General features: G+C 35.3%; 1 protein-coding gene across 1 annotated transcript; it reads left to right on the top strand.

The window, feature by feature from the left end:
• The first annotated feature begins 1,842 nt into the window (after positions 1-1,842).
• LOC128228380 (ran GTPase-activating protein 1-like) lies at positions 1,843-21,902 on the top strand. The gene is made up of 17 exons (XM_052939669.1): positions 1,843-2,038; positions 4,479-4,606; positions 4,954-5,013; positions 5,661-5,840; positions 6,225-6,359; positions 7,072-7,230; positions 7,820-7,933; positions 8,450-8,549; positions 9,044-9,128; positions 9,566-9,620; positions 10,801-10,887; positions 15,169-15,267; positions 15,551-15,595; positions 15,902-15,962; positions 19,607-19,698; positions 20,718-20,842; positions 21,574-21,902. The coding sequence occupies exons 1-17, from the start codon at positions 1,924-1,926 to the stop codon at positions 21,641-21,643; spliced, it is 1,710 nt and encodes a 569-aa protein (XP_052795629.1). The 5' UTR covers positions 1,843-1,923; the 3' UTR covers positions 21,644-21,902.
• Positions 21,903-22,164: the final 262 nt, after the last annotated feature.

Genomic DNA, 22,164 nt, shown 5'->3' with positions numbered 1-22,164 from the left:
AACCCGCGTCGCCAAAATTGAAGTCCAGCGTCTTACTCACTGAGCTACAAAGGCTTAATCTAATCGGGTGACATAATTAAGATATAGACCTACCTCGGTAATATCACGTGATAACACCGACTAGCCAATCACGAATAAGGAATGAATTCTACTTGGTAGACATACCCAGTAATATTTTTTAATGGAAAAGTACGAAATAACTGCTAAACTTAAATAAATTGTAAACTATGTGGTACTTCAGTTAGTAAGTTTCAATGCATTGTACACATCGATGCCAAGTTTATGTCAGTTTTCGACAAAAAAAATGTTTCGCTACTAAAGAAAGCCTTAGGATTTAACTTTAAAACTATTATGTTGATAGTTTGCATCAGATGTTTTCAGTCACATTGGTTGTCTAAAAAATATTGATTGTCACCTTTCATTGAGATTTAAACACATATGTACATACAAAATCATATGAACTGTAGCCTCGGATCATATTAAAAACTTATTATAAAAGTAGGTGATATAGTAAAATTTATGCAAAACGTAACAGAAAAAAGGCAAGTGTAATACACCATATTTAAGTGGAAACGTTTTAGTGCATAGTATACTCGTATATAATCAGTTCGTTTCATTTGTGTGTGTGCGTGCGTGCCGTGCGTGTGTGCGTGCTTGCGTGCGTACGTGCGTGTATGCGTGCGTGCGTGCGTTCGTGTGTGTCGTGCGTGCGTGCGTGCATGTGTGTGTGTTTGTGTGTGTTAAATATATGCATTACATTGACCTTTCATCATCAGAGTAGTATTTCTTAAATGAAAAATGGATATTATAATTACAATTAAAACAGGTTGCAAATAAAGTTGTATTAATTTATGTCCACATAAATTCAGATAAGTAAATTAGTCAGATTTATCCGAGCGATAAATGTTGCGTTGGAAATTTACTGTTCAAGGACTTCGAATGATCAGAATAACTGTATTAGTCCCAACTACAATGCACAAATATACATTACAAAAACGTATAATTACACGCTTTATTCTAAAATATAGGCAGGCTGTTCAAATGACAACAAAATATCCAATGTATTTATAAAACTAAACAAATAAATATGTTTGGTAACTCACGCCATATCAAGTACGTTTAGCATGTTAAAACCTAAAATGGCTCATGAAAACGCAGACCAGAGCCACTTTGCGAAAAGGTCCTTCGCGCAAAAAAGAAATAAATGTGTCTTTTTTGCGTATATGTATTTACTATTTAAAGCTGCACTCTCACAGATATACCGTTTTTACATATACTTTTTTTAGTTTTTGTGTTTGAAAGAGCAACTCTTTACGTAAATATCTGCAACCAATGATAAAAGATTGCTGACAAAAGATCAGATCGCAGATTTTCATATTTCCGTTAAAAAAATAATGTTTTATGGCTTAAAACGTTACTAAAGGTTTAAGAAAAATGTATCAAACATCAATTTTTTAACTTGAATATATAAAACTGCGATCTATTTTTTTGTCAGCAGTCTTGTAATACTGGTTTCCCTGATTTTTTGCAAAATTTGGCTCGTTCCAGGACAAAAAAGTTGTCAAAACGTTCAATCTGTGAGAGTGCAGTCGATATATTGTTATGAATGAAGAGTAACGGAACGGTTCAGCCGTAGAAATCCAAGGAAGCTTGTTAAGGTAAATTGTCGTTTAACATTATTTAAAGGCAATCCTGAACCAATAAACATTATGATTCACTATACTCCCACCGCCGACCTTAGACCAATAACAATCCTTCTACCAGCACCGACTAAATTCTTCGGTGAAATGCACGGTACACTAGATACGGGATTTATCTTATTCGCAATTTTCACAAAACGAAATATCACATCTTCTATGGCGCGCAGTTTCCGGTTATTGTGAATTCCCATTTGAACAATACTATCTCGTTATTTAAAGAAACATGGCGGCTGATGACGTTGATGACGTTACAAAAAAGTTAGAAGCTACAAAAGTTGGCGAAACGTTTGTCCTTAGTTTCAAAGGGAAAGGTTTAAAGCTCGACAAACGTGAAGATGGTGAGCACTTTTTTGTAGAGTGTCCCTGTTTAAATAATTGTTTTCATCAGTTACCTGTACTTTTGACAATGGTTCCGGCCAGTGGAACAACTGTATCACCAAGTTTATCTTTTGGCATAATAATTAAAACATGTCAATCTAGTCCACTGTGATACATAAATTTAACAAATCATGAATTGCATTTGTAAGTCCATTTATTGTCATGTTACAAAAATAACAATATTAGATAATTACACATTCCATATTATAAAATCAAAGGTTTAGCAATTTCAAATAGTCAAAAGGGTCCTGGTTGACTTGAGTGCACAAATCTGAACAGTCCACAATTCTGAAAAATGTGTTATTTTATCATGACTGATCATTCTGTATAGATTAATACAGATGTTTGCCTTAGCAACGCTTGCAAAGTTTGGTCTTGTATTTTCCTGAAAATACCCATCACTAGTCTAACTTGCTCAAAGGTAAAAATATACAGCACTTTTGGAAATGATTACATAGGATGGGTTGCTACTCAGTTATGTTGACTAATATTTTAGATACAGTACACTCAATGAGTAAGACCCACTTTCTCCTGAGGGTAAAACTATTGCCCTTGCTAAACTCCCCCGAGTTCCTCCGAGTGGCTGGTTTACCGCTGAGTTTTAAATGAACGATAGCATTGAAAATCGATTGATTTTATGACCCCACCACGCGGATGGAACTCCGTGTCTAATCAGATAAGCAAGAAATCATTCTTGTTAAAAAGTTATTTGTTGTAAACGCCAATTGAATATTGTCTTGACTTGTTAATAATAAACATTGAATCATTGATGTATTGCAACTAATTGTATTGCATCATAAAACCATAGGCTGTAAACTTTGAACGTTTGTTTGACCTCATGATTTTCAGAAAATGTGTAATTAATAACTTAGCCATTTTCGGTTGAAATGTGTTTATCAATGTATTTGGTCATTAGCAAAAAACACTTTTATAAGATGCATGTGCAAATAGTGAAATACGACTGCATTCTTGTGGTAAGCTAACTTCATGCAAAACAGGCAGAGGAAAAAGAATAATACCAATTTACTGGAGCCATCATAATTGGCTGAAATTTTAATAAAAAATAAATTTAGCGTAGATTCTTATCAAGTGTCCGCAGAGTTTCCTGGAGTTCACCCCTCTGAGGAACACCCCGTTCCTAATTCTTCGGTCAACTGATCACCCTCCGAGGGCCTTAAATTCAAACTCTGAGGAACGCGGACAGTCAGTAAAATTTAAATTTATTGTGTTAGCTGCGATAGCGAAAATCTGCTGCGATAGCAAAAAACTGCAGAGGGAAACGGAAAGTGGGTCTAACTCGTTGAGTGTACTTTATTATAAATAGAAATCAAGCTTTGTTAATCGTGTGTTTTCTAATCAAAATATAAATGATTTAAATCAGCAGCTAAGTGGTAAATTATAATATAGTATAATTATAAAGCATAATTTTATAAATGTTCATATATGTTAGCAAGGTTGACTTTTTGCAGATAATTACCATCAAATTTGGGTACTCCCTAGTGTAAATTGAAGGGTAACTGAATGATTTTCAACTAAAATTAAAAAGATTTGGAACCTTAAATTTGAAAGATTTTGACACATTAACCAAAGATGTTTTAAACAAAATTTTAACTAAGTTAACTAGCACATATCCTGTCAAATTAAATTTTAATATTTATAATAGTGATGTTTAATGATCGAGAATAATCGAAAATTGATTGGTTGGGTCTGAAATCTGCGACAATTGATTGTATTTGGTTATAATTGATCGTCGAAAAAAAAACTGGTAGTACATGTTCAGATGTTATCTTTAACAAAATGGCTGATAAAAGCCATACTGAACATGAATAAAACTACAATTCAGGTGCTATCTAGTATTTAAAAAAAAAGATTGTACTTTCAATAATTGATGACTTGAGTGGAACCGATTATCGATAGTATAATTGGAACTGATTCCCACACTATTTAATAATATAGTAAAACCCTCAAAAGTGTTCAGATTTAGGCTCTCAATAATTATCAATACAAGCTCAGATTGCAGTAAAATTTTAAAAAGATTGATAACCTACCTGGTCTGCGCATGCAACAACAACAGTATCAAATCAAGAACTTATGGCCATATTCCTGCAAATTCCTTTCAAAACACTTACACCATACTGGCCCCAAAATTGAAATGTGTCTTGCATTTTAAACTGAGCGATTTTCTATATCATGGCTGGTCATAAAGCGCTAACAACCAACTTCTGTGCAACACATGTGAGCTGAGAGAGCCGAGTAGATCTATCTTTACATCTACTCAGGTAGTTGTTCAAGTTAGGATCACCCTCAAATAGAGCTATGTGCATTGCAGCTTGCTACAGTCAGGGCCCAAATTGCCAAGCACCTTACCTTCCACTGTACCCCTTGTTTTTTATGTTTCAGCCAAAGAAATAGTTGAAGGCATAGAGGCCTGCAAGGTTATGACAGGGTTAAGTATGGAGGGAAACACTATGGGTATAGATGCAGCAGAAGCAATAGCTGAGGCCCTGAAAAAACACCCAGAATTCCAGGTACAAGGGAGTTATAAATGTGAAATATGTGTTAAAAATATTCTGATTTTTCCTGTAGCCTGATTAAAGCATCAGCACAGTGCCACAGTAATATTATTTAAAGAAAACAAAACAAAAAAAACTTTCTTGAATTATCTTTAATTTTGAAGCAGTAACATCTTTTAAATCTGAAGTTACTCGGCCAGGTATATTGTAAATCTTAGAAATGATTACCAGTTTAAAACACAGTTGATTTAAGAATGCTGATAAAATCTCGCATTAAATTTGTCAATATTGTTTATTGTGTTTTTTCATTATACTGATGTTGATTTTCAAATGTATAATAAGTTTCCTGATTTTTTTTACAGAGAGCACTCTGGAGTGACATGTTTACTGGAAGATTAAAAACAGAAATTCCACCAGCTTTGGTAAGAACTTGAGGACCATGATATCTGTTCTCAATGAAATTTTATTGAATTCAGAAGTGGTTGATTACTAAACTCCCAGTGTTCTTGTTTTTTCTTCACAATTTTGGGAATAGGGCAAGGGCCTTTTGGATTGGGAAAAATGCATCATTTTGACCTTTAACAACATCTTACAATAGATATAAGACTGCTGACAAAAATCAGATTGCAGGTTTTCATTTTTATGTTAAAAAATTGATGTTTTATAATGCAAAAATAAAATTAACACTTTTACTCATAAAACCCCAAAAAAAATTCAAATGGAAATTCCAAGACAAAAAACCCATGTCAAAACGGTAAATTTGTGATGGTTTAATTTGAATTGCAAAATAAAATAGTTTATTTGATAAATAAATCCAAAAAGTAGGAATTGTATTTTCACATTGAGGAAAAAGGTATTTGGTTTATCATTGGGATTAAGCCGAAAATTTACCCAGAATCGGTCAGAACACACTGAAATGATTTATCATAATATGTTGGTCGTTTTATTAAGCAGATTGGTAAAAGTAGTTAAAGGTTTTATCAGTCAAAATTTATGTCTGTTATATAAGAGTATGTACAGGTATTGATTAAATTAAATAAAGATTGTCACTTGAATTATTTTTTAACAGAAACATCTGGGAGCTGCCATGATTGAAGCCAACGCCCAGCTGGTGGAACTGGATCTCAGTGACAATGCCTTCGGCCCTAATGGTGTGGAGGGGATTGTTACCTTACTGAAAAGCAAGACTTGTTACACTCTCAAAGAACTTAAGCTAAATAACAACGGCCTTGGCACAACTGGTGGAAAGGTTTGTGTTTATAAAGTGCATTAGCACGGTCACTTTTTATTTGATTAAGGTTTTGTTAAAGAGTTATTAAAGGGTGCTGCACCCTGTCATTCTTTGGTAGCACCCTTTTAGAGACAAGCATGGGCACTCTCTTGCAATTTATACTACATGTATTCTACTATTCTCCAAACCAGATTCCCAATTTCTCCTTAAGCACCCTGTCCCTGTTGCGGCACCCTGTCTTTTTTCACTTATGCTAAAAAAACATTGACATGTCCATGTAACATTAATTCTAAATCCACGACATTCAACTTCAACAAACATTGGAAAGTTTAACTTGAAAGTTCTAGAATTCAGTTGAATGACATAAAAAAAACAGTCATGCTTTGACATTTTTTTCCGTAGATGTTGGCAAGCTGTTTAATGGACTGCTACCAGTCAAGTAGTGCAGCAGGTACACCACTGGCTCTGAAGGTCTTCATCTCTGGCCGAGGGAGATTGGAGAATGATGGATCAAAGGCTCTCTCAGAGGTTTTCAAGGTAAAAGATCATTATGTTTTTGTATGTATTATAGTGAATTAGTCTGGTAGTGCAGCTGGTACACCAAATGTCCCCATCTCCGCTTCAGAGAGAGACTCGAGAAAAATGGCTCAAAAGATCTCTCTGATGTCTTCAAGATAAACAGTTAGTGTACAGGTTTAAGTATTAAATTTGTTTTATTTTAAATTATATAATATTTAAGTATCAACATTTGACAATGAGGTATTGTTGTAACCTGTTTGGATATTGATATGATAATCAGATACATTTAAGGATTTACCAGTTTTTTTCATGTGTTCATGCTGTATGCGCCAGCACGCAGGAGGTATTGTGAGTAAATTCTATGAAACAGGCTGGCGATTTTTGCGAAATTTGCATGCATGCTCTTCTGTACAGTATAAACACACACAAACATATGATCAATCCTTAAATTTACTTTTTAATTATTCATCATGATAAAAGGAGTTTTTATTTTGAAAGAAAGGTTATTTACATGTACAACATTCATTCGTATAAAAATTGTTGCTTATCTTGTTAAATCATATCCAATCATAGTGCAATATTGGAAAAAACAATGACATGACCCTTAATGTATGTACTTTATGAATATCAAGTTTTCTCTATACAAAATACTTTGGGTGAATGTAAAAGAAGTGTTATTAAAATTATTATATTTGTTTTCCAAGTTATAAAATTGAATCTTTTTCCACAGTTGATGGGTTCACTTGAGGAAGTAGCCATGCCCCAGAATGGCATCAACCATGAGGGTATTACAGCTCTGGCAGAGGCTTTCCAACACAACCCCAATCTCAGAATTCTCAACCTCAACGACAACACCTTCACAATCATTGGGGCAAAGTCCATGGCTAAAGTAAGAGAATGTAGTTTATACATGTAAATGTATGGATATGTATTTTACGGAATATGAAGATATTTGCTACTTGTGAGACAGCTGATGCAATTTCAGACTTGGAATATGCATAGTTGTGTAAATTACTTGCTGCGTAAAATAACATCCAGTTGTGTAATTCAAAGGGTTGCCATAGGTAGTGATAGGAGAGATGATATGTTGAAGTATAAGTTTAATTTAACATCTTGGCTGGTTTCTCAAACAATCTTAAAATATGAACTTATTTAAGTGGCTTATTGGAATAATAATGTCTATGCAAATCACAGTAAATTTAGTGTTTGAAATTGCTACCTTTTTTACGATAAAAAATTATGAGTTTTAATAATGATAACCGGCATGATTTTGTACTATGAAATCAGGTTTAAATAAGGTTTTTCAATTAATTGTTTAAAAAGGTTTAAAGCTGTTATAATATATTTTTAAAAAATCCAGAAATTAGCCCCTTTTTAACATACATTTTTATGTAAATTTAACAGTAACTTTGATATATGTCACAGATTGCTTATTTAACGCTTCCGATGTTAAATAATAATATTTATTTCTTTTACAGGTTTTACCAAAATTGCAAAATCTTGAAGTAATAAACTTTGGAGATTGTTTAATAAGGACAGACGGTGCGAAATTAATTGCTAAAGCAATCACAGATGGACACAAGAAGCTGAGGGTAAGAATAAATGCTGTGCATAGAATGCAATAGAATGTCTATTAACTTGTATACATGTATAATGAGTGTGTTTGATTGTTTAAAGTCATATTTTGACAACTAATACTGTTACACTGTTTAAGTAAAAGATATATACACAGTTTAAGTATAGATATAGTCACTGTTAAAGTATAGATATATATAGTGTTTTAGAAGAATTAATAGTAGAATTTAAGCCATAGAATTAAAGGCTTAAGCTTATCAAATGTTTATTTTGTTTTGATTAAACTTAAAATGTGACTATAAATTCATCCAAACTTGACTTATTTTGCATTTAAAAATGTTATATTACTTCAATTTAAAACCATTCCTAACATTTTCTGTGAAATCCATCGTGTTTGAATTCTTCACACTGTGCTCTTTCTCCTTAAGCACCCTGTCCGTTTTCTGCAGCACCCTGTCCTTTTTAAAACCCTAGTATTGAACTAACATTAATACATTAAAATAATGGTTATCCATGTTATTGGTTCCCTGCAGGAGCTGGTGCTTTCAGGAAATGAGATCAGTGCGCCGGGAGCCAGCAGAATCACAGAGGCTGTGGAGAACAAGGACAAATTGGAGAAGATCGACCTTGATTGTATGTCTATTGCTACATCTGTAAATTTGTAGAAAATTGATATTCATGTGAAAAAAAGTAAATATTTTGATTGGCCCTTACGTGACTGTCACACAAAAATACATGCAATCAGATTTTATTTTAGCTTCTCCGGTGCCTTTAATTGTCTAAACAATCTTTTTACTTACTCTTAGGGTTAAATAAGACCTACTTACTGCTAATAGCCACCCATAAAATTGTGGGTCAGGGTAAAATAGACCTACTTATCTACCCACCCACCCATGAAATTGTGGGTTGGGGGTTTAGGTCTCCTACCTACCCACCTCACTGAGAGGGAGTCGAGCTGGTTAAGGCTGCCCTGGAAACCATAGGAAAACTAAACATTCTTAGATCTCTCAATTACTTTCTTTTACAGCAAATATGTTTGGAGAGGAGGGAGTCGAGCTGGTGAAGGCTGCCCTGGAAACCATAGGGAAACTAACATTCTTAGATCTCTCAATTACTTTCTTTTACAGCAAATATGTTTGGAGAGGAGGGAGTCGAGCTGGTGAAGGCTGCCTTGGAAACCATCGGGAAACTAGACATTCTTGGATCTCTCAGGTATATAGTGCTAGAAATACTTTCTCAAAAATTGTCGAAGCTTGTTGTGGTCTCCTGCTTCAAAACTTCATTGCAGTAATCAAGAACTTAGCCTGTTAAGTGCTAGTGCCCATCTACCATGATACCAATGCAATGTATTTTCGGCCACTGTCATGGTTTCTTCTGTTTGTTGTCACTTAAAAAGATAGGGATGTAAAACCTCTGGGCTATTCCAGTAAAACATATAACCAACTGGGAGAAGGCAATTATTTTCTTAGTATATCGGTGGGTGTCTTTTTTTGCTAATTTGGACCCCAAAAGGGTAAATTTGCTTCTGTAGGGGTTGGTATAATTTAAAAGTGCCTTTATGTTTAAATGAAATAGCCCTTAAAGAAAATCTCCTTAACACTGATTTGAAGATAAGGTATTTTGAAGATATGGTATTTTGCACTTTTCAGCGGTGATGAAGGTTCAGATGATGAGGATGAGGAGAACTATGATGACACATACGAGGTAACCTGTCCTTGTCACACTATAAATTGTTTGTGAAAGATAAATATTAAAGTCATGCTAGAAACATTTAATAGGAAAAAAATGGTGTTCTATTCTTGATTAGGATGCCACTTTTTTCCACTGTGTGCGAATCTGTCATGTAAGGCACAGCTCACGTAATGTTTGATGTTAAGATTTTCAATACTGTATTTTACTGTAGATAATACGCAGGGATAGATATTACGCAGGGAACATTCAGATATACAGTGAAACTGCGTTCCCTCAAACAAGCGGTTGTTCGAGAACCGGCGTTCCCTCGAGGTCGGAGCTTGGTCCCGAACTTTTTTCCTTCTATTTTCATATAAAATATACCCACGCTGCGTCGAAACCTAATTATGTCGAGCAGTCGAGCAATATCTTCGGTCCCAAGTACACAAATCGTGCACAAAACCTTATGGCTCCCTCGAGAAGTTAATGACGAGAAGTCAACGCTTTAGATGCGGTCAGAAGGTTCTTTGAATTCACTGTCGATGATCTTTAGACGCTTTGTACGTTGTCACGTCACATAACGATTGAACAGTTTCGCGAAACCAACAAGATGCACCAATCAACAATCCTTGATTTTGCGAAACTTAAATCTGACTAATGCCACAATATGTACTGTCATTCAAATGTTGCTTGTTACGAAAATGTGCTTTTTTGTTAAAATAAACATTTCTATTTATTAATTTATTGTTTTTTTCTTTTGCGTTTTACATTTAGTTTACGTCAACCTTTGGACAAATTAGCGATTTCCACAACGCAACACATAATCGGTGTCTTAGTAAATAGTCTGTTTGATGACTTCAAACTTAAAATACACTGAAAGATATTTCATATCAAACTTGAAAATTGAAAATCGGGTCGTTCAAAACATCGGTTCCCTCGAGGTTTTTGCTTGGTCCCTGGCAACCTCGAGCGATTGCAGTTTTACTGTAACTCGTAATACAGACTTTAGTACACAGGAAAAAACAAACAATTTATACCAAATCCATAATTGCGATCTATAGTAATGAAGCAATAGTGGAGTTATGTTGCCCAGGCTTAAATTTCATAGGTGATTTGACGATTGATGTCCTTAAACATATTAGACAAGTAAAACACATTTGCTTTGGCACCTGCTGAATGCTCTTATCTAGTTCTTCTATGTGTTTGTTTATAGGAGGAGAATGTCCAGGAGGAGCAGGAAGGGGACGCAGTAGATGACCCTGCCCTTGCTGTCAGAGGAATGGCACTTACACCAAAACAGGTAACATTGGAGATTTATGCTGTAGAATATCCCCCTCAATATCAGCCCATGTAGTCAGAGGAACTGTAGTCACTTCTCAACAGGGTGAGAGTGGTCTGGTGGTAAAGGTGTCCTCTTACCCAAGAGGTTGTGGGTTCGATTGCCATCAGGGGTTCTTCCTCGTGGCCTCCCAAAATGTACACCAGTACTGGTTTCTACCCAAGAAACGGACTCCAAAGTGTTTCTATATGCTTCAGCTTTCATCATAATCAAGCTAAAAGGAATATGTATAATCTAAACTTCTCAACTGGTGAAATAGAACCTTTGTACATTGCTTCTAAAATGGCTTATATTATCGTTCTGAACTCAGCTAGGGCATAAACAGGATAATGATCCTTCAGTGGTGATTTTAATTGCTGCTTATGTGACATATTTATAAGTGTTGCCGCAAATGTATTCTAGTGTGGATGGCAATATGGTTTTGTATACCTGACTGTAACACATTTGTTTCCCATCCATAACATTTTAACATCTTGAAATAGTCTACAAACCAGGTATACGGTCAGAAAATGACCCCTAATGATTTGGGGTCAAGGCCATTGTGACCTTTACTTGAAAAATTATGGGGACTTTCTTTTCCGATCAATAACTTTTGAACTACTAGTGTAGAGTCTTTGAACTTGATATGCACATTAGTCATGGTCAGTAGATGACTATATTGATTTTGGGGGTAAAGCTGTCAATGGTCAAGGTTCTGGTGATCTTACTAGGAAAAAAGGGCCCTAGCAAGAGAAAACAAATCTGTTTAGCAGAATTATAAAAGTTTTTTGATGATAAAAAATAGCATTGTCACAAAACACTTGGAAAAATATATGTGATAGGGATACTAATTTAAAACTGATTTACATTAAATGCCATTGTTTAATTGAAATGAATTAGCCCTATTTTTAATGCTGGTGCTTGAAAGAAAAAACTCTTGCAGGAAAGATAACTTCATTCCGTTAAAATGATAATATTTTGGTACCAAAAATAATCCCACAAAAACTTCAGATTTTTTTTTTAAATCTGCCCACTTCTCATTGCAGGTCGTGGCAGATGACCTGGCTTCAGAATTGGACAGAATGAAGTTATCTTGACCTCTGTAGCAAATATAGACCAAATATAGACCTGTCTATACCCTTATAGACCTGGCTCATTTGACATAATACCAGCTGGTTGTGATCTGATGTTTCTCACTAGCGTTTGCAAAAAAACTGAATGAATCACAAGTGTTAAAAGTCACCGTTTGAACAAAGTTTTTGGTTTTTCATTTTGAGTTCACAAATTTGGTTTTGTTTCATAGTACTGTTGCTCAAATCAACTTTCATTTGTTTGCAAATCATGGTCACATTTTCTCAAATAACAGTCGTTTTCATTTTAAGCTTGAGTTACCTACTGTTAGAAATTGATGAGGTTCTGTTGTCATCAGAGTCAGCCATAACTAAAAAATTGTCGAAGATATTCAAATGAAACTTGGTACACACATGGCCAGAGATATCACGCTCAATGTACAGCAAGACCCATAACTCTACCTTGAATAATTGTTGAGTTATGCAGGGTTCGAATTTAGACTCGCATACTCGCAAAATGCGAGCGGCATTTGCAAATTGCGAGTGACTTTTATTCAAGCTCGCAAAATTTTGCGAGTGGTTTTTTTCTAGACCACAAAATGTTAGAAGGAAAGTAGAATAAACATTAACTTTGCTACAAAGTCGAGTGTAAACAATCTATAAGTGGCATCACTACCAGTTAAGAGACAACAATATGGAGTCACGCTCTAGTAAGTTTTCAAAAATAGAACAAATACGGAAAAGGCCGAGTTTTATCTCGAATCTTTCCGGGGATGCTCCGAGGTGTGCATAATACAAAGTGAAAACAAATGAGTTGACATGACGTAATCACCAAGCTCAATCATTGGCTAAATTTAGCGCTTTCGCGAACTCTCGTAAAACCCCATCAACCTTTGAATATATCCGCTCAACTGTCAAAGTGAATAAACTTCCGATATATTTTATAGTCCAAAGCATCCATGCTACATTTACTGTTGCTTTTATTTATTCTAAATTTATACTGTTATTGTTTTTAATACTTACAAACTTAATCAGTTAATGAAATCTGTTGCGTTCTCGCCGAATGGGAATTACCCGATGGCGAGGGTAAATATACCCCCCTCAAAGTGAACAATGTCAAATTATTGGACAGCTTTGTTATCAAAAAGCGGCCAGCATCCGATGAGTCATCTGTACCCCCCCCCCCACCCCACCCCCCCACCCCCCAAAAAAAGAAAAGAATAAGCCAACTACAATTTATATTAGTTGAGTCACTGAAGATGGATCCTTTTAATATTCATAATATGTCTTAGTTGTAAATATCTACTTTAATTAGACAATATTATAAGGGAATAAAGAAAATAATAAAATTGCAAGTTGATTTTTCATTTTGCGAGTTGCCTCAAAAAGCACTCGCAAAATTTTGCGAGTGCTCCTCAAAGTTAAATTCGAACCCTGTTATGCCACTTTTTCGACTGAAAATCAACAGATGGGTGTTGGCATATGCTTGGTGGCGCACTTGTTTTTTAACAAATTGTTGCCTCTAGATTCAGAGTGTGTATATCATGTGATAAAATTGCGTCTTAAATGCTACGTCAGAAGGCAATATTTGGCTTTGAAAGAAGACTTCATTCAAAGATGACTCTTATTTTTTCACCATTTTAAATAATACATATTGCAGTCTACGCCAGGTGTAGAGCCCCGCCTTTGGTTTTTAACCAAAGTTTGATTGAGAGTTAAGTCTCTTAAATATCTTCGACAAACCATTTCACAAAACCACCATCTGTTGAGCACTGTTAAAACATTATTTTGGGAACAGGTTTGTTAAAGTGTTTGAGGATACTTATCACCTAATCAAACTCCGGTAAGTTAACGAAGGCAAGGCTCTTTATGCGGCATAGACTGCCCTTTGTTTCATAAACATGGTGAAGAAAATAAGTTACCTTTGTTTTAAGTTTCATTTGAAGCAAAAAGTTGCCTTCTGACATAGCATTTATGTCATTATTTATCACATGGTATACACACACTGAGATTGTTTCAAGCAAATTCATATGGACAATATGAAGTTTGAAAATCAGATTAATGTTTGCAGGGTAGTTTGTGATACTGATCATGTTTTTAATTAAGTTTTCTCAGGCCTTGTTCAAATGTCAGGCATTTATTCTGTTTAATGTATTTTTATGATTGTGTGAAGCACATTTTTAAGTAGTATTTTTATCATCTAACTTTGACATCTTTTACAAACTTTTACTCAAATGTTTTGCTGGATTTAATGTTGAAATTTTATGTTAACGGAATATCCTATGATATATCCTTTGATATATTGTTTTTTTCGAAGATTTTAGTTGTATTTTTACTTTGTATGAACAATGTGATCATTGTTAATTGTTATAACAGCTGAGACCAAAATATTGTTGTTTTATGTGATGAACATTTTCACATGTGTTTACGTCATGATATTGAAGATGATTCCCACTTTCTACTAACACTTGACTTGATTGTTAATTTTGACTAATAAACATGAAAATTGAAAGTCTTGCGCTTAGCATATGATATTTATTTACTCTCAGTTGGATGAACTTGCTGCGTTTTTGAATCAATATAAATATATATATAGATTTTTTTTATTTCAATGCATTATCATATTTAACTCTTTTGACTTAAATGATAAAAGCAAAAATGGCACATGATTTAGTTAAAACAATGTTAGCCTTTTAATGTCGTTTTTTTAGTTATTAGTTAAAAAGTGCCAAATTATTGCTAATATTTATTTATCTGTACCTTAATCATGTGCCATTTTGTTTTTATATGAAAGTCAAAAGATTTAATTATGATTATGTATTGAAATTTAAAAAAATCTGCTCCAACCTATAATCTGCTCCAACCTATATTGTTCCCCTTCAAGATTTTAAAGTGCTGACTAAGGTCCTTTTAATAAGTACTGGTAGGGCCATAATAAGATGTATCGATTTTGCAAAACCTACATGACACACTTAAATCATAATTGGCCTTTGAGAAGTTTTTGTGTGTACAAAAAGCCAGGTAAGCCAGTATTTTAATCAGTTATGTGTTTAGTTTGTTCATAATGTATGAAATAAATTAATATTCTAAAACTTTATTCTTTATAAACATTTAAGAGTAAACTACAGCATTAACGCAACAGTTTGAATGTTGATGTAAGTCCTTAAGCCCTTATTACAATTTTCTTCCACAGAAGTCAGTGAATGTGAAGGACTTCCTATCATTTCCATCTCCCACCAAACTTCACAGTTTTGGCAAAGATCTGGCAACCTCATTACGACAGGAACTTGGGGTGAGTGGGTGTTTTAAAAATGAAAAGAACTGGGGGCTGTTTCATCAAGAGTCAAGGGAGCAATTTCTCTCCATCCTGCGAGTGATTTCACCCTTTAAAAAATCAATGGTAGAAATGCTCTGTTTAGCTTGTTTGAAAATTTGCCACTTGAGTCTGGACTCCGACTTGAGACTGTTCGTAAACGTGATAGTTTTCAATGATGAATTATAGCCTCAACTTGATGCACTAAAAAGTTATATTATTTTCCTAATTCTATGATATTGCAAGTATTTTTCCTTTTCAGAGTGACATTCAAGACATGGATAAAACTGTCAGCACATTAATAAGGGTAGGTAACTCCGGACAAAACTGTCCGCACATTAAAAATGGTAGACAACTCTGGACAAAACTGTCATTAAATTACCAAGGGTAGGTAACTCTAGACAAAACGGTCAGTACATTAATAAGGGTAGGTAACTCTTGACAAAACTGTCAGTACTTTTATTTGGCACTTTAATCCTTTCCCTTTATGACTTAGATCTTTAATGAAACAAATCCCTGGGCAGTAACCAATCTGAACAAATGAACTTAAATATAAAGAAATAGGCACTTTAGCCAGTTGCAACAGTAAATTACTCTTTTTGTGTATGTTCAGATCAGCACAGTGGTCACAGAGGGGGATGCCAAATCTCTACAGGCAGTCTGCAACTGTGCAGGTTTGTTTTCTATTTTTCTCTTTGTAATGTCAACAATAAGATTGAAAATACCTTAGGGCAAAAGTAAAGTGCTTATATGTGTTCTACATATATTGTTGGCAAGGCCAAAAAAAAAAAATTGTTTGTTAACCTTCCCAAAATTCAGGGTAGGTTGGGATTTTTTTTATTTTTATGCCCCCCTTCGAAGAAGAGGGGTATATTGCTTTGCACAGGCATGTCGGTATGTCGGTCGGTCGGTCGGTAGACCAAAGCTTGTCCGAGTGATAACTCAACAATTCCTGGACGTATGGTCATCAAACGTGACATGAAGGTTGGGCCTGACCAGTAGATGACCCCTATTGATTTTAGGGCTCATCGGGTCAAAGGTCAAGGTCAGTGACCCTTAATGGTAAAATAATTTAAAAGCTTGTCCGAGTGATAACTCAACAATGCCTAGACCTATGGTCATCAAACTTGATATGGAAGTTGGGCCTGACCATTAGATGACCCCTATTGTTTTTGGGGGTCATCGGGTCAAGGTCACAGTGACCTTGAATGGTAAAAGGTTGTCCGAGTGATAACTCAACAATGCCTGCACCCATGGCCCTCATAATTGACTTGGAGGTTGAGCCTGACCAGTAAATGAACCCTATTGTTTTTGGGGGTCATCGGGCCAAAGGTCAAGGTCACAGTGACCTTGAATGGTAAAAGGTTGTCTATGTGATAACTCGACAATGCCTACATCCATGGCCCTCAAACTTGACTTGGAGGTTGGGCCTGACCAGTAGATGACCCCTATTGTTTTTGGGGGTCATCGGGCCAAAGGTCAAGGTCACAGTGACCTTGAATGGTAAAAGGTTGTCCGTGTCATTACTCGACAATGCCTGCACCTATGGCCCTCAAACTTGACTTGCAGGTTGGGCCTGACCAGTAGATGACCCCTATTGTTTTTGGGAGTCATTGGGCCAAAGGTCAATGTCACAGTGACCTTGAATGGTAAAAGGTTTCGGTGTCATTACTCGATAATGCCTGCACCTATGGCCCTCAAACTTGACTTGGAGGTTGGGCCTGACCAGTAGATGACCCCTATTGTTTTTGGGGATCATTGGGCCAAAGGTCAAGGTCACAGTGACCTTGAATGGTAAAAGGTTGTCCGTGTCATTACTCGACAATGCCTGCACCTATGGCCCTCAAACTTGACTTGGAGGTTGGGCCTGACCAGTAGATGACCCCTATTGTTTTTGGGGGTCATCGGGCCAAAGGTCAAGGTCACAGTGACCTTGAATGGTAAAAGGTTGTCTGTGTAATAACTCGACAATGACTGCACCCATGGCCTTCAAACTTGAATTGGAGGTTTGGCCTGACCAGTAGATGGCCCCTATTGATTTTAGGGGTCATTGGGCCAAAGGTCAAGGCAACAGTGACTTTGAACGATTAAAGGTTGCCCGAGTGATAACTCAACAATGCCTGCACCCATGGCCCTCAAACTTGACTTGGAGGTTGGGCCTGACCAGTAGATGACCCCTATTGATTTAAGGGGTCAGAGGTCAAGGTCACAGTGACCTTGAAAGCAAACTCGACAATTCCTGGACCTATGGTCATCAAACTTGACATGAAGGTTGGGCCTGACCAGTAGATGACCCCTCTTGAATTTGGGGGTCATCAGGTCAAGGTCACAGAAACCTTTAACGCAAAAAAGTTAACAAATCTTCTCCCAGTGATATCTCAACAATGCCTGAATCTATGATCATCAAACTTGACATGTAAGTTGGGCCTGACCAGGAGATGACCCTTATTGATTTTAGGAGTCATTGGGTCAAAGGTCAGGTTCACAGTGACCTTGAATGCGAAAATGTTTCAAGTGATAATTGGACAATGCCTGCACCCATGGCCCTCAAACTTGACTTGGAGTTGTGTCTGACCTGTAGATGACCCCTTATGATTTAAGGGGTCATTGGATCAAAGGTCAAGGTTACAGTGACCTTGAACGAAAAATGCTTGTCTGTGTGATAACTTGTCCATGCCTGCACCCATGGCCCTCAAACTTAACATTTAGATTTTTGGTGACCAGCTGATGACTACTATGGATTTTGAGGTCATAGAGTCAAAGGTCATGGTCATAACACACTCTATCCTCAAACTTTGAATGGTCATAATCTTAAAACTGCCTCAACGGCATACAATGTAAGTGACAAATCAGCTGTCATTTCGGTCCATGCATATTTCATTCAATTGTCCATATAATCCTGACAACATGGCGCTCAGGGGGGGCATAATGTTTGACAAACATCTCTTGTTTTTATTTATTTTTTTTCAAAATCTGTCGTAAGTTCAGCATGTTTTCATGCACATGGCCGTCTTTCCTACATTACTGTCATTGCCTGACTTTAATTTATCATATAAACAATAATTCTGATTAAAATCTGCATTTATCTGCCCTTCGTAACTCTCTATTCGCTAAAGAATATTTTTTTGCTCAGAAACGGAAAAAAAACTAGTAAGGGTCGGCGCATTTTTATAGGTAGGGTCGGGTTACCCGAAACAGACATATTTTTTTTTAAGGCCCAATATCCATACAGAATAAAACTTGTAAATGAGTACTAGTCATATAACAATATATTGTGCCCTAGCATTCTGTATACAGAATTTTATTTGTTCATTTTGTAGTAACTGCTTGTTTATTTCATTTCTGCCACCTGTTTTGTCAAAAGCAATGTAATTTGACCAATGGTTATTGGTAACTTACCAATATTTCAAATATGGGCTGTTCTTGTCTCAGATGCTAAATGCTCAAAATAAGTATCAATTTAAATAGAGAGAAAATTGAACGCTTGATAAAAATTAATTAATCTTCTAATGTATTGTGTTTATAACAAGTTTCGGATAAAGTCTCTAAAGCTTCACCAAATTGATTGTTTATAAGGAGTTCTGACTAGTAGTTATATTTTACTTTAAAAAATAGGAAGATTAAAAGTTTGAAACCAGTCTTATGTTCACTTTTAAGTGTTATTATCTGTTGTATGGCATGAGTTGAAATAAACATGAACTATTGCCTGCAACCTTGGTGTCCTTTTGAAGCAGCATGTAAAACATTAATGTTGTCTTCAAAATGACTGTTTCTCGATATTCACATGAAACATTGTTACAATGTTTATGATAATCTGTTGTTGAGGTATGCTCTTTACAACCAAGCGCTGTGTTGGTGTGTGGATGTTCAGCTCTCGCTTTATTACATTTTGGCTTGTGTGTAAAGGAAATAAATTAGTTCTTATGTAAGATGGATAAGATTTGTTTCAACATAAAAAAATTAATTTACATGGCAATTTAGAATTAAGACATGTGGTTTAGAAACAAAATGTATGGGTTAATAAAGCCATGTCTATTAAGATTATATGTAAATGGAAATAAGAAATTTATTGTTATTTAAACTCTTATTTTTGATATCCTTGTGTTCTTTGACACTGTTAACAGTGACAGTTGACATATGTGTTGACAATCCCATGACTCTGGCAAAAGTAATTTTGGAGTTAATTGGTACCAAATCGATCTCAGAGAAAAGCAGACAAGTGTTGATTGCACCTTTCAGTGCTTTTAAATTTGTAATTTTATATGCATATTTAAGTGTTTTGGGGTTTTTTTTGCAAAAAAATCCTTTTCCATTGCAGATGACATATTACAAGAGGTGTTTAAATCTGGAGATGACAATACTGGGATGATGATGGCAAATGCTTATCTTGTTTACATGGGAATACTGAAGGTATGGCAATGGGCAGTAACTTGATCAACAAAAATGTAACCTTTCTTTCACTGTAGGGGCTCTAGAGACCTACTTACAAATTGTCATTTTCTAAACTAGTTATTAAATTTATCCATTTCTTGATATCCTACTTGGTGTTGGATGGCACGATACATGTATGAAAAGAGTTTCCTGCACACCAGTCAGGCATTTTGGGTAACCATAGTCGTACTGTAAAAAATCCATCTGACAACCCAATGCCAGATGGTATATGTGCAACATATTGCCACTTTTACTGTAAAGTATATGGAACGTAAAGTATAACACTTCAATGCAGTGTAATCCTATATAGATTTCTATGAGAAATGATAGCACAAATTAAAATAAGTGTGCATCATGACGCCAGTCAACTTTAATGTGATATTTGTTAAAATGTCCAGAAGTTCGTTTTTGTCTGTCAATGTTCACACAAAAGTATAAAAAATGGTATGCAGGAAAAAAGATCAATGATCTGTTACAAGTTTGAATCATAATCTCAGTCCCTTGCTGTATTGCCTCATTACCGGCTTAACCATGTTCACTTAGATTTTTTATTCGGACTGGAAACATATAACAGATATTATAGATCTGGTGCAGGAAATCTTGACTGAGTTTCAACATTGTAAACCAAGCCTCTGGTGCAGGAAATCTTGACTGAGTTTCAACATTATAAACCCAGCATCTGGTGCAGGAAATCTTGACTGAGTTTCAACATTGTAAACCCAGCCTCTGGTGCAGGATATCTTGACTGAGTTTCAGATTTTAGACCCAGCTTCTGGTGCAGGATATTGACTATTTTGACAGAGTTTTGACATTTGAAATCCAGCATCTGGTGCAGAAAATCTTGACTGAGTTTAAACATTGTGAAACCAGCATCTGCACTTAAATGAGCTCACAAAGTCAAGACATTCTCTATGATGAGTAATTGTAACATTATTATGTTTTAATATAAGCAATCATGATCCTTGATCTTACTATAGTTTATTTTACTTTTCCCTCAGGGTGAGGACAAAAAGTATCGACCGCCCAACGACATATCAGGCCCTCTGCTAGTGCTTGAAAACATAGTAAGACAGAGCTACTTTCCCAGGTCTGCCCGCACGATCATAGCTGCTTTCATTGACAAGTAAGTGTCATAGTTTCTATTTTGACCATATATTTCTGTAATATTTGTTAATCTCATTCATAACGCATTCATTAACTGGGTTTTATTACTTATTTTAAAGTTAATCAACATAAACAGTTCCATTTCCCACAATGTCATGATTTTTTATAGATGATTGTTAAAATTTGAATTTAGGCCCTCTGTAAAAAAAAATTTGTTTGAAGGGACCCAAACAACAAAAATACCTGGCTGAATTTAAGGTCTGTCCCTGGAGCAGGCAAAATATAACAATTTGTCATCTTTTTAATCTTAAATAAAATCATTATGAGCCATAGAAAGATAACTCTCGACATACCAACCCACGGAATACACTGGATTTGACCACTGCAGACAAACAACTTTTAAAAGGAACAACTTTCACTGTAGATTCTTTTAAATCTGCTAGATTTTTGTTCTGTTTAATTTTTAGCTTGTCTGTTGTTTAAACCAAAAAGTTGAGTTGTTGTCGAAGACTTTTAAACAAGGCCCATAATTCTAAGCCTTGTTGAGTATTTCCCCTTTCTATTACAATTTGTTTTGGCAAAGAACTTGAACGTTAACCATGACTCCAAAATTGTTTATAATAAACAAATGAAACTTGGTGCACATATTGCCACACACAAAACGCAATGAATTATCTGTATTTTATTTGGTTATCAATGTAACAGATAGCGCCATTTTCTGAAAGTCATACTTGTTTTCTTTTATTTCAGGCCACATCCTTTGCTCAACAAGTCGATGGCCATCAGAAGCAAACTATTATCAACACTGTATGCATTTTGAACAGGATTGAAAAGAAGAATAGTAATTTGATGAACAATTTGGTGGCCATAAAAAGCCAGCTTCTGTCAACTTTGAATGGACTTTAAATGAGAAATGCCAGTGAATTTGTTCTGGAATTTTAGATCAGAAATGCAAGTAACTTTTGTCTTCAAAGTCTTGGACTTAAAGTGAATAAAGCAAGTGACCTTGTATAGGACTTTAAATCAGAAATGCAAGTTACTTTGTCTTGGGCTTTAAATCAGAAATGCAATTTATCTTATCTTGGCTTTTAAATCAGAAATGCAAGTGACCTTGTCTTGGACTTTAAATGAGAAATGCAAGTGACCTTGTCTTGGACTTTATATGAGGAATGCAAGTGACCTTGTCTTGGACTTTATATGAGGAATGCAAGTGACATTGTCTTTGGTTTTAAATGAGAATATAAGGGAATATTATTTCTACATAAATGATTTGCAAAAAAAAACAAAACAATTCTATGATTACTTTGACCATTCAATAAAACATTTGATAATTCCAATTAT

Source organism: Mya arenaria, chromosome 3, assembly GCF_026914265.1.
Source record: "Mya arenaria isolate MELC-2E11 chromosome 3, ASM2691426v1".
NCBI lineage: Eukaryota > Metazoa > Mollusca > Bivalvia > Myida > Myidae > Mya > Mya arenaria.
Note: the sequence above shows the minus strand (reverse complement) of the source record. Positions and strands in the feature narration are given on the sequence as shown.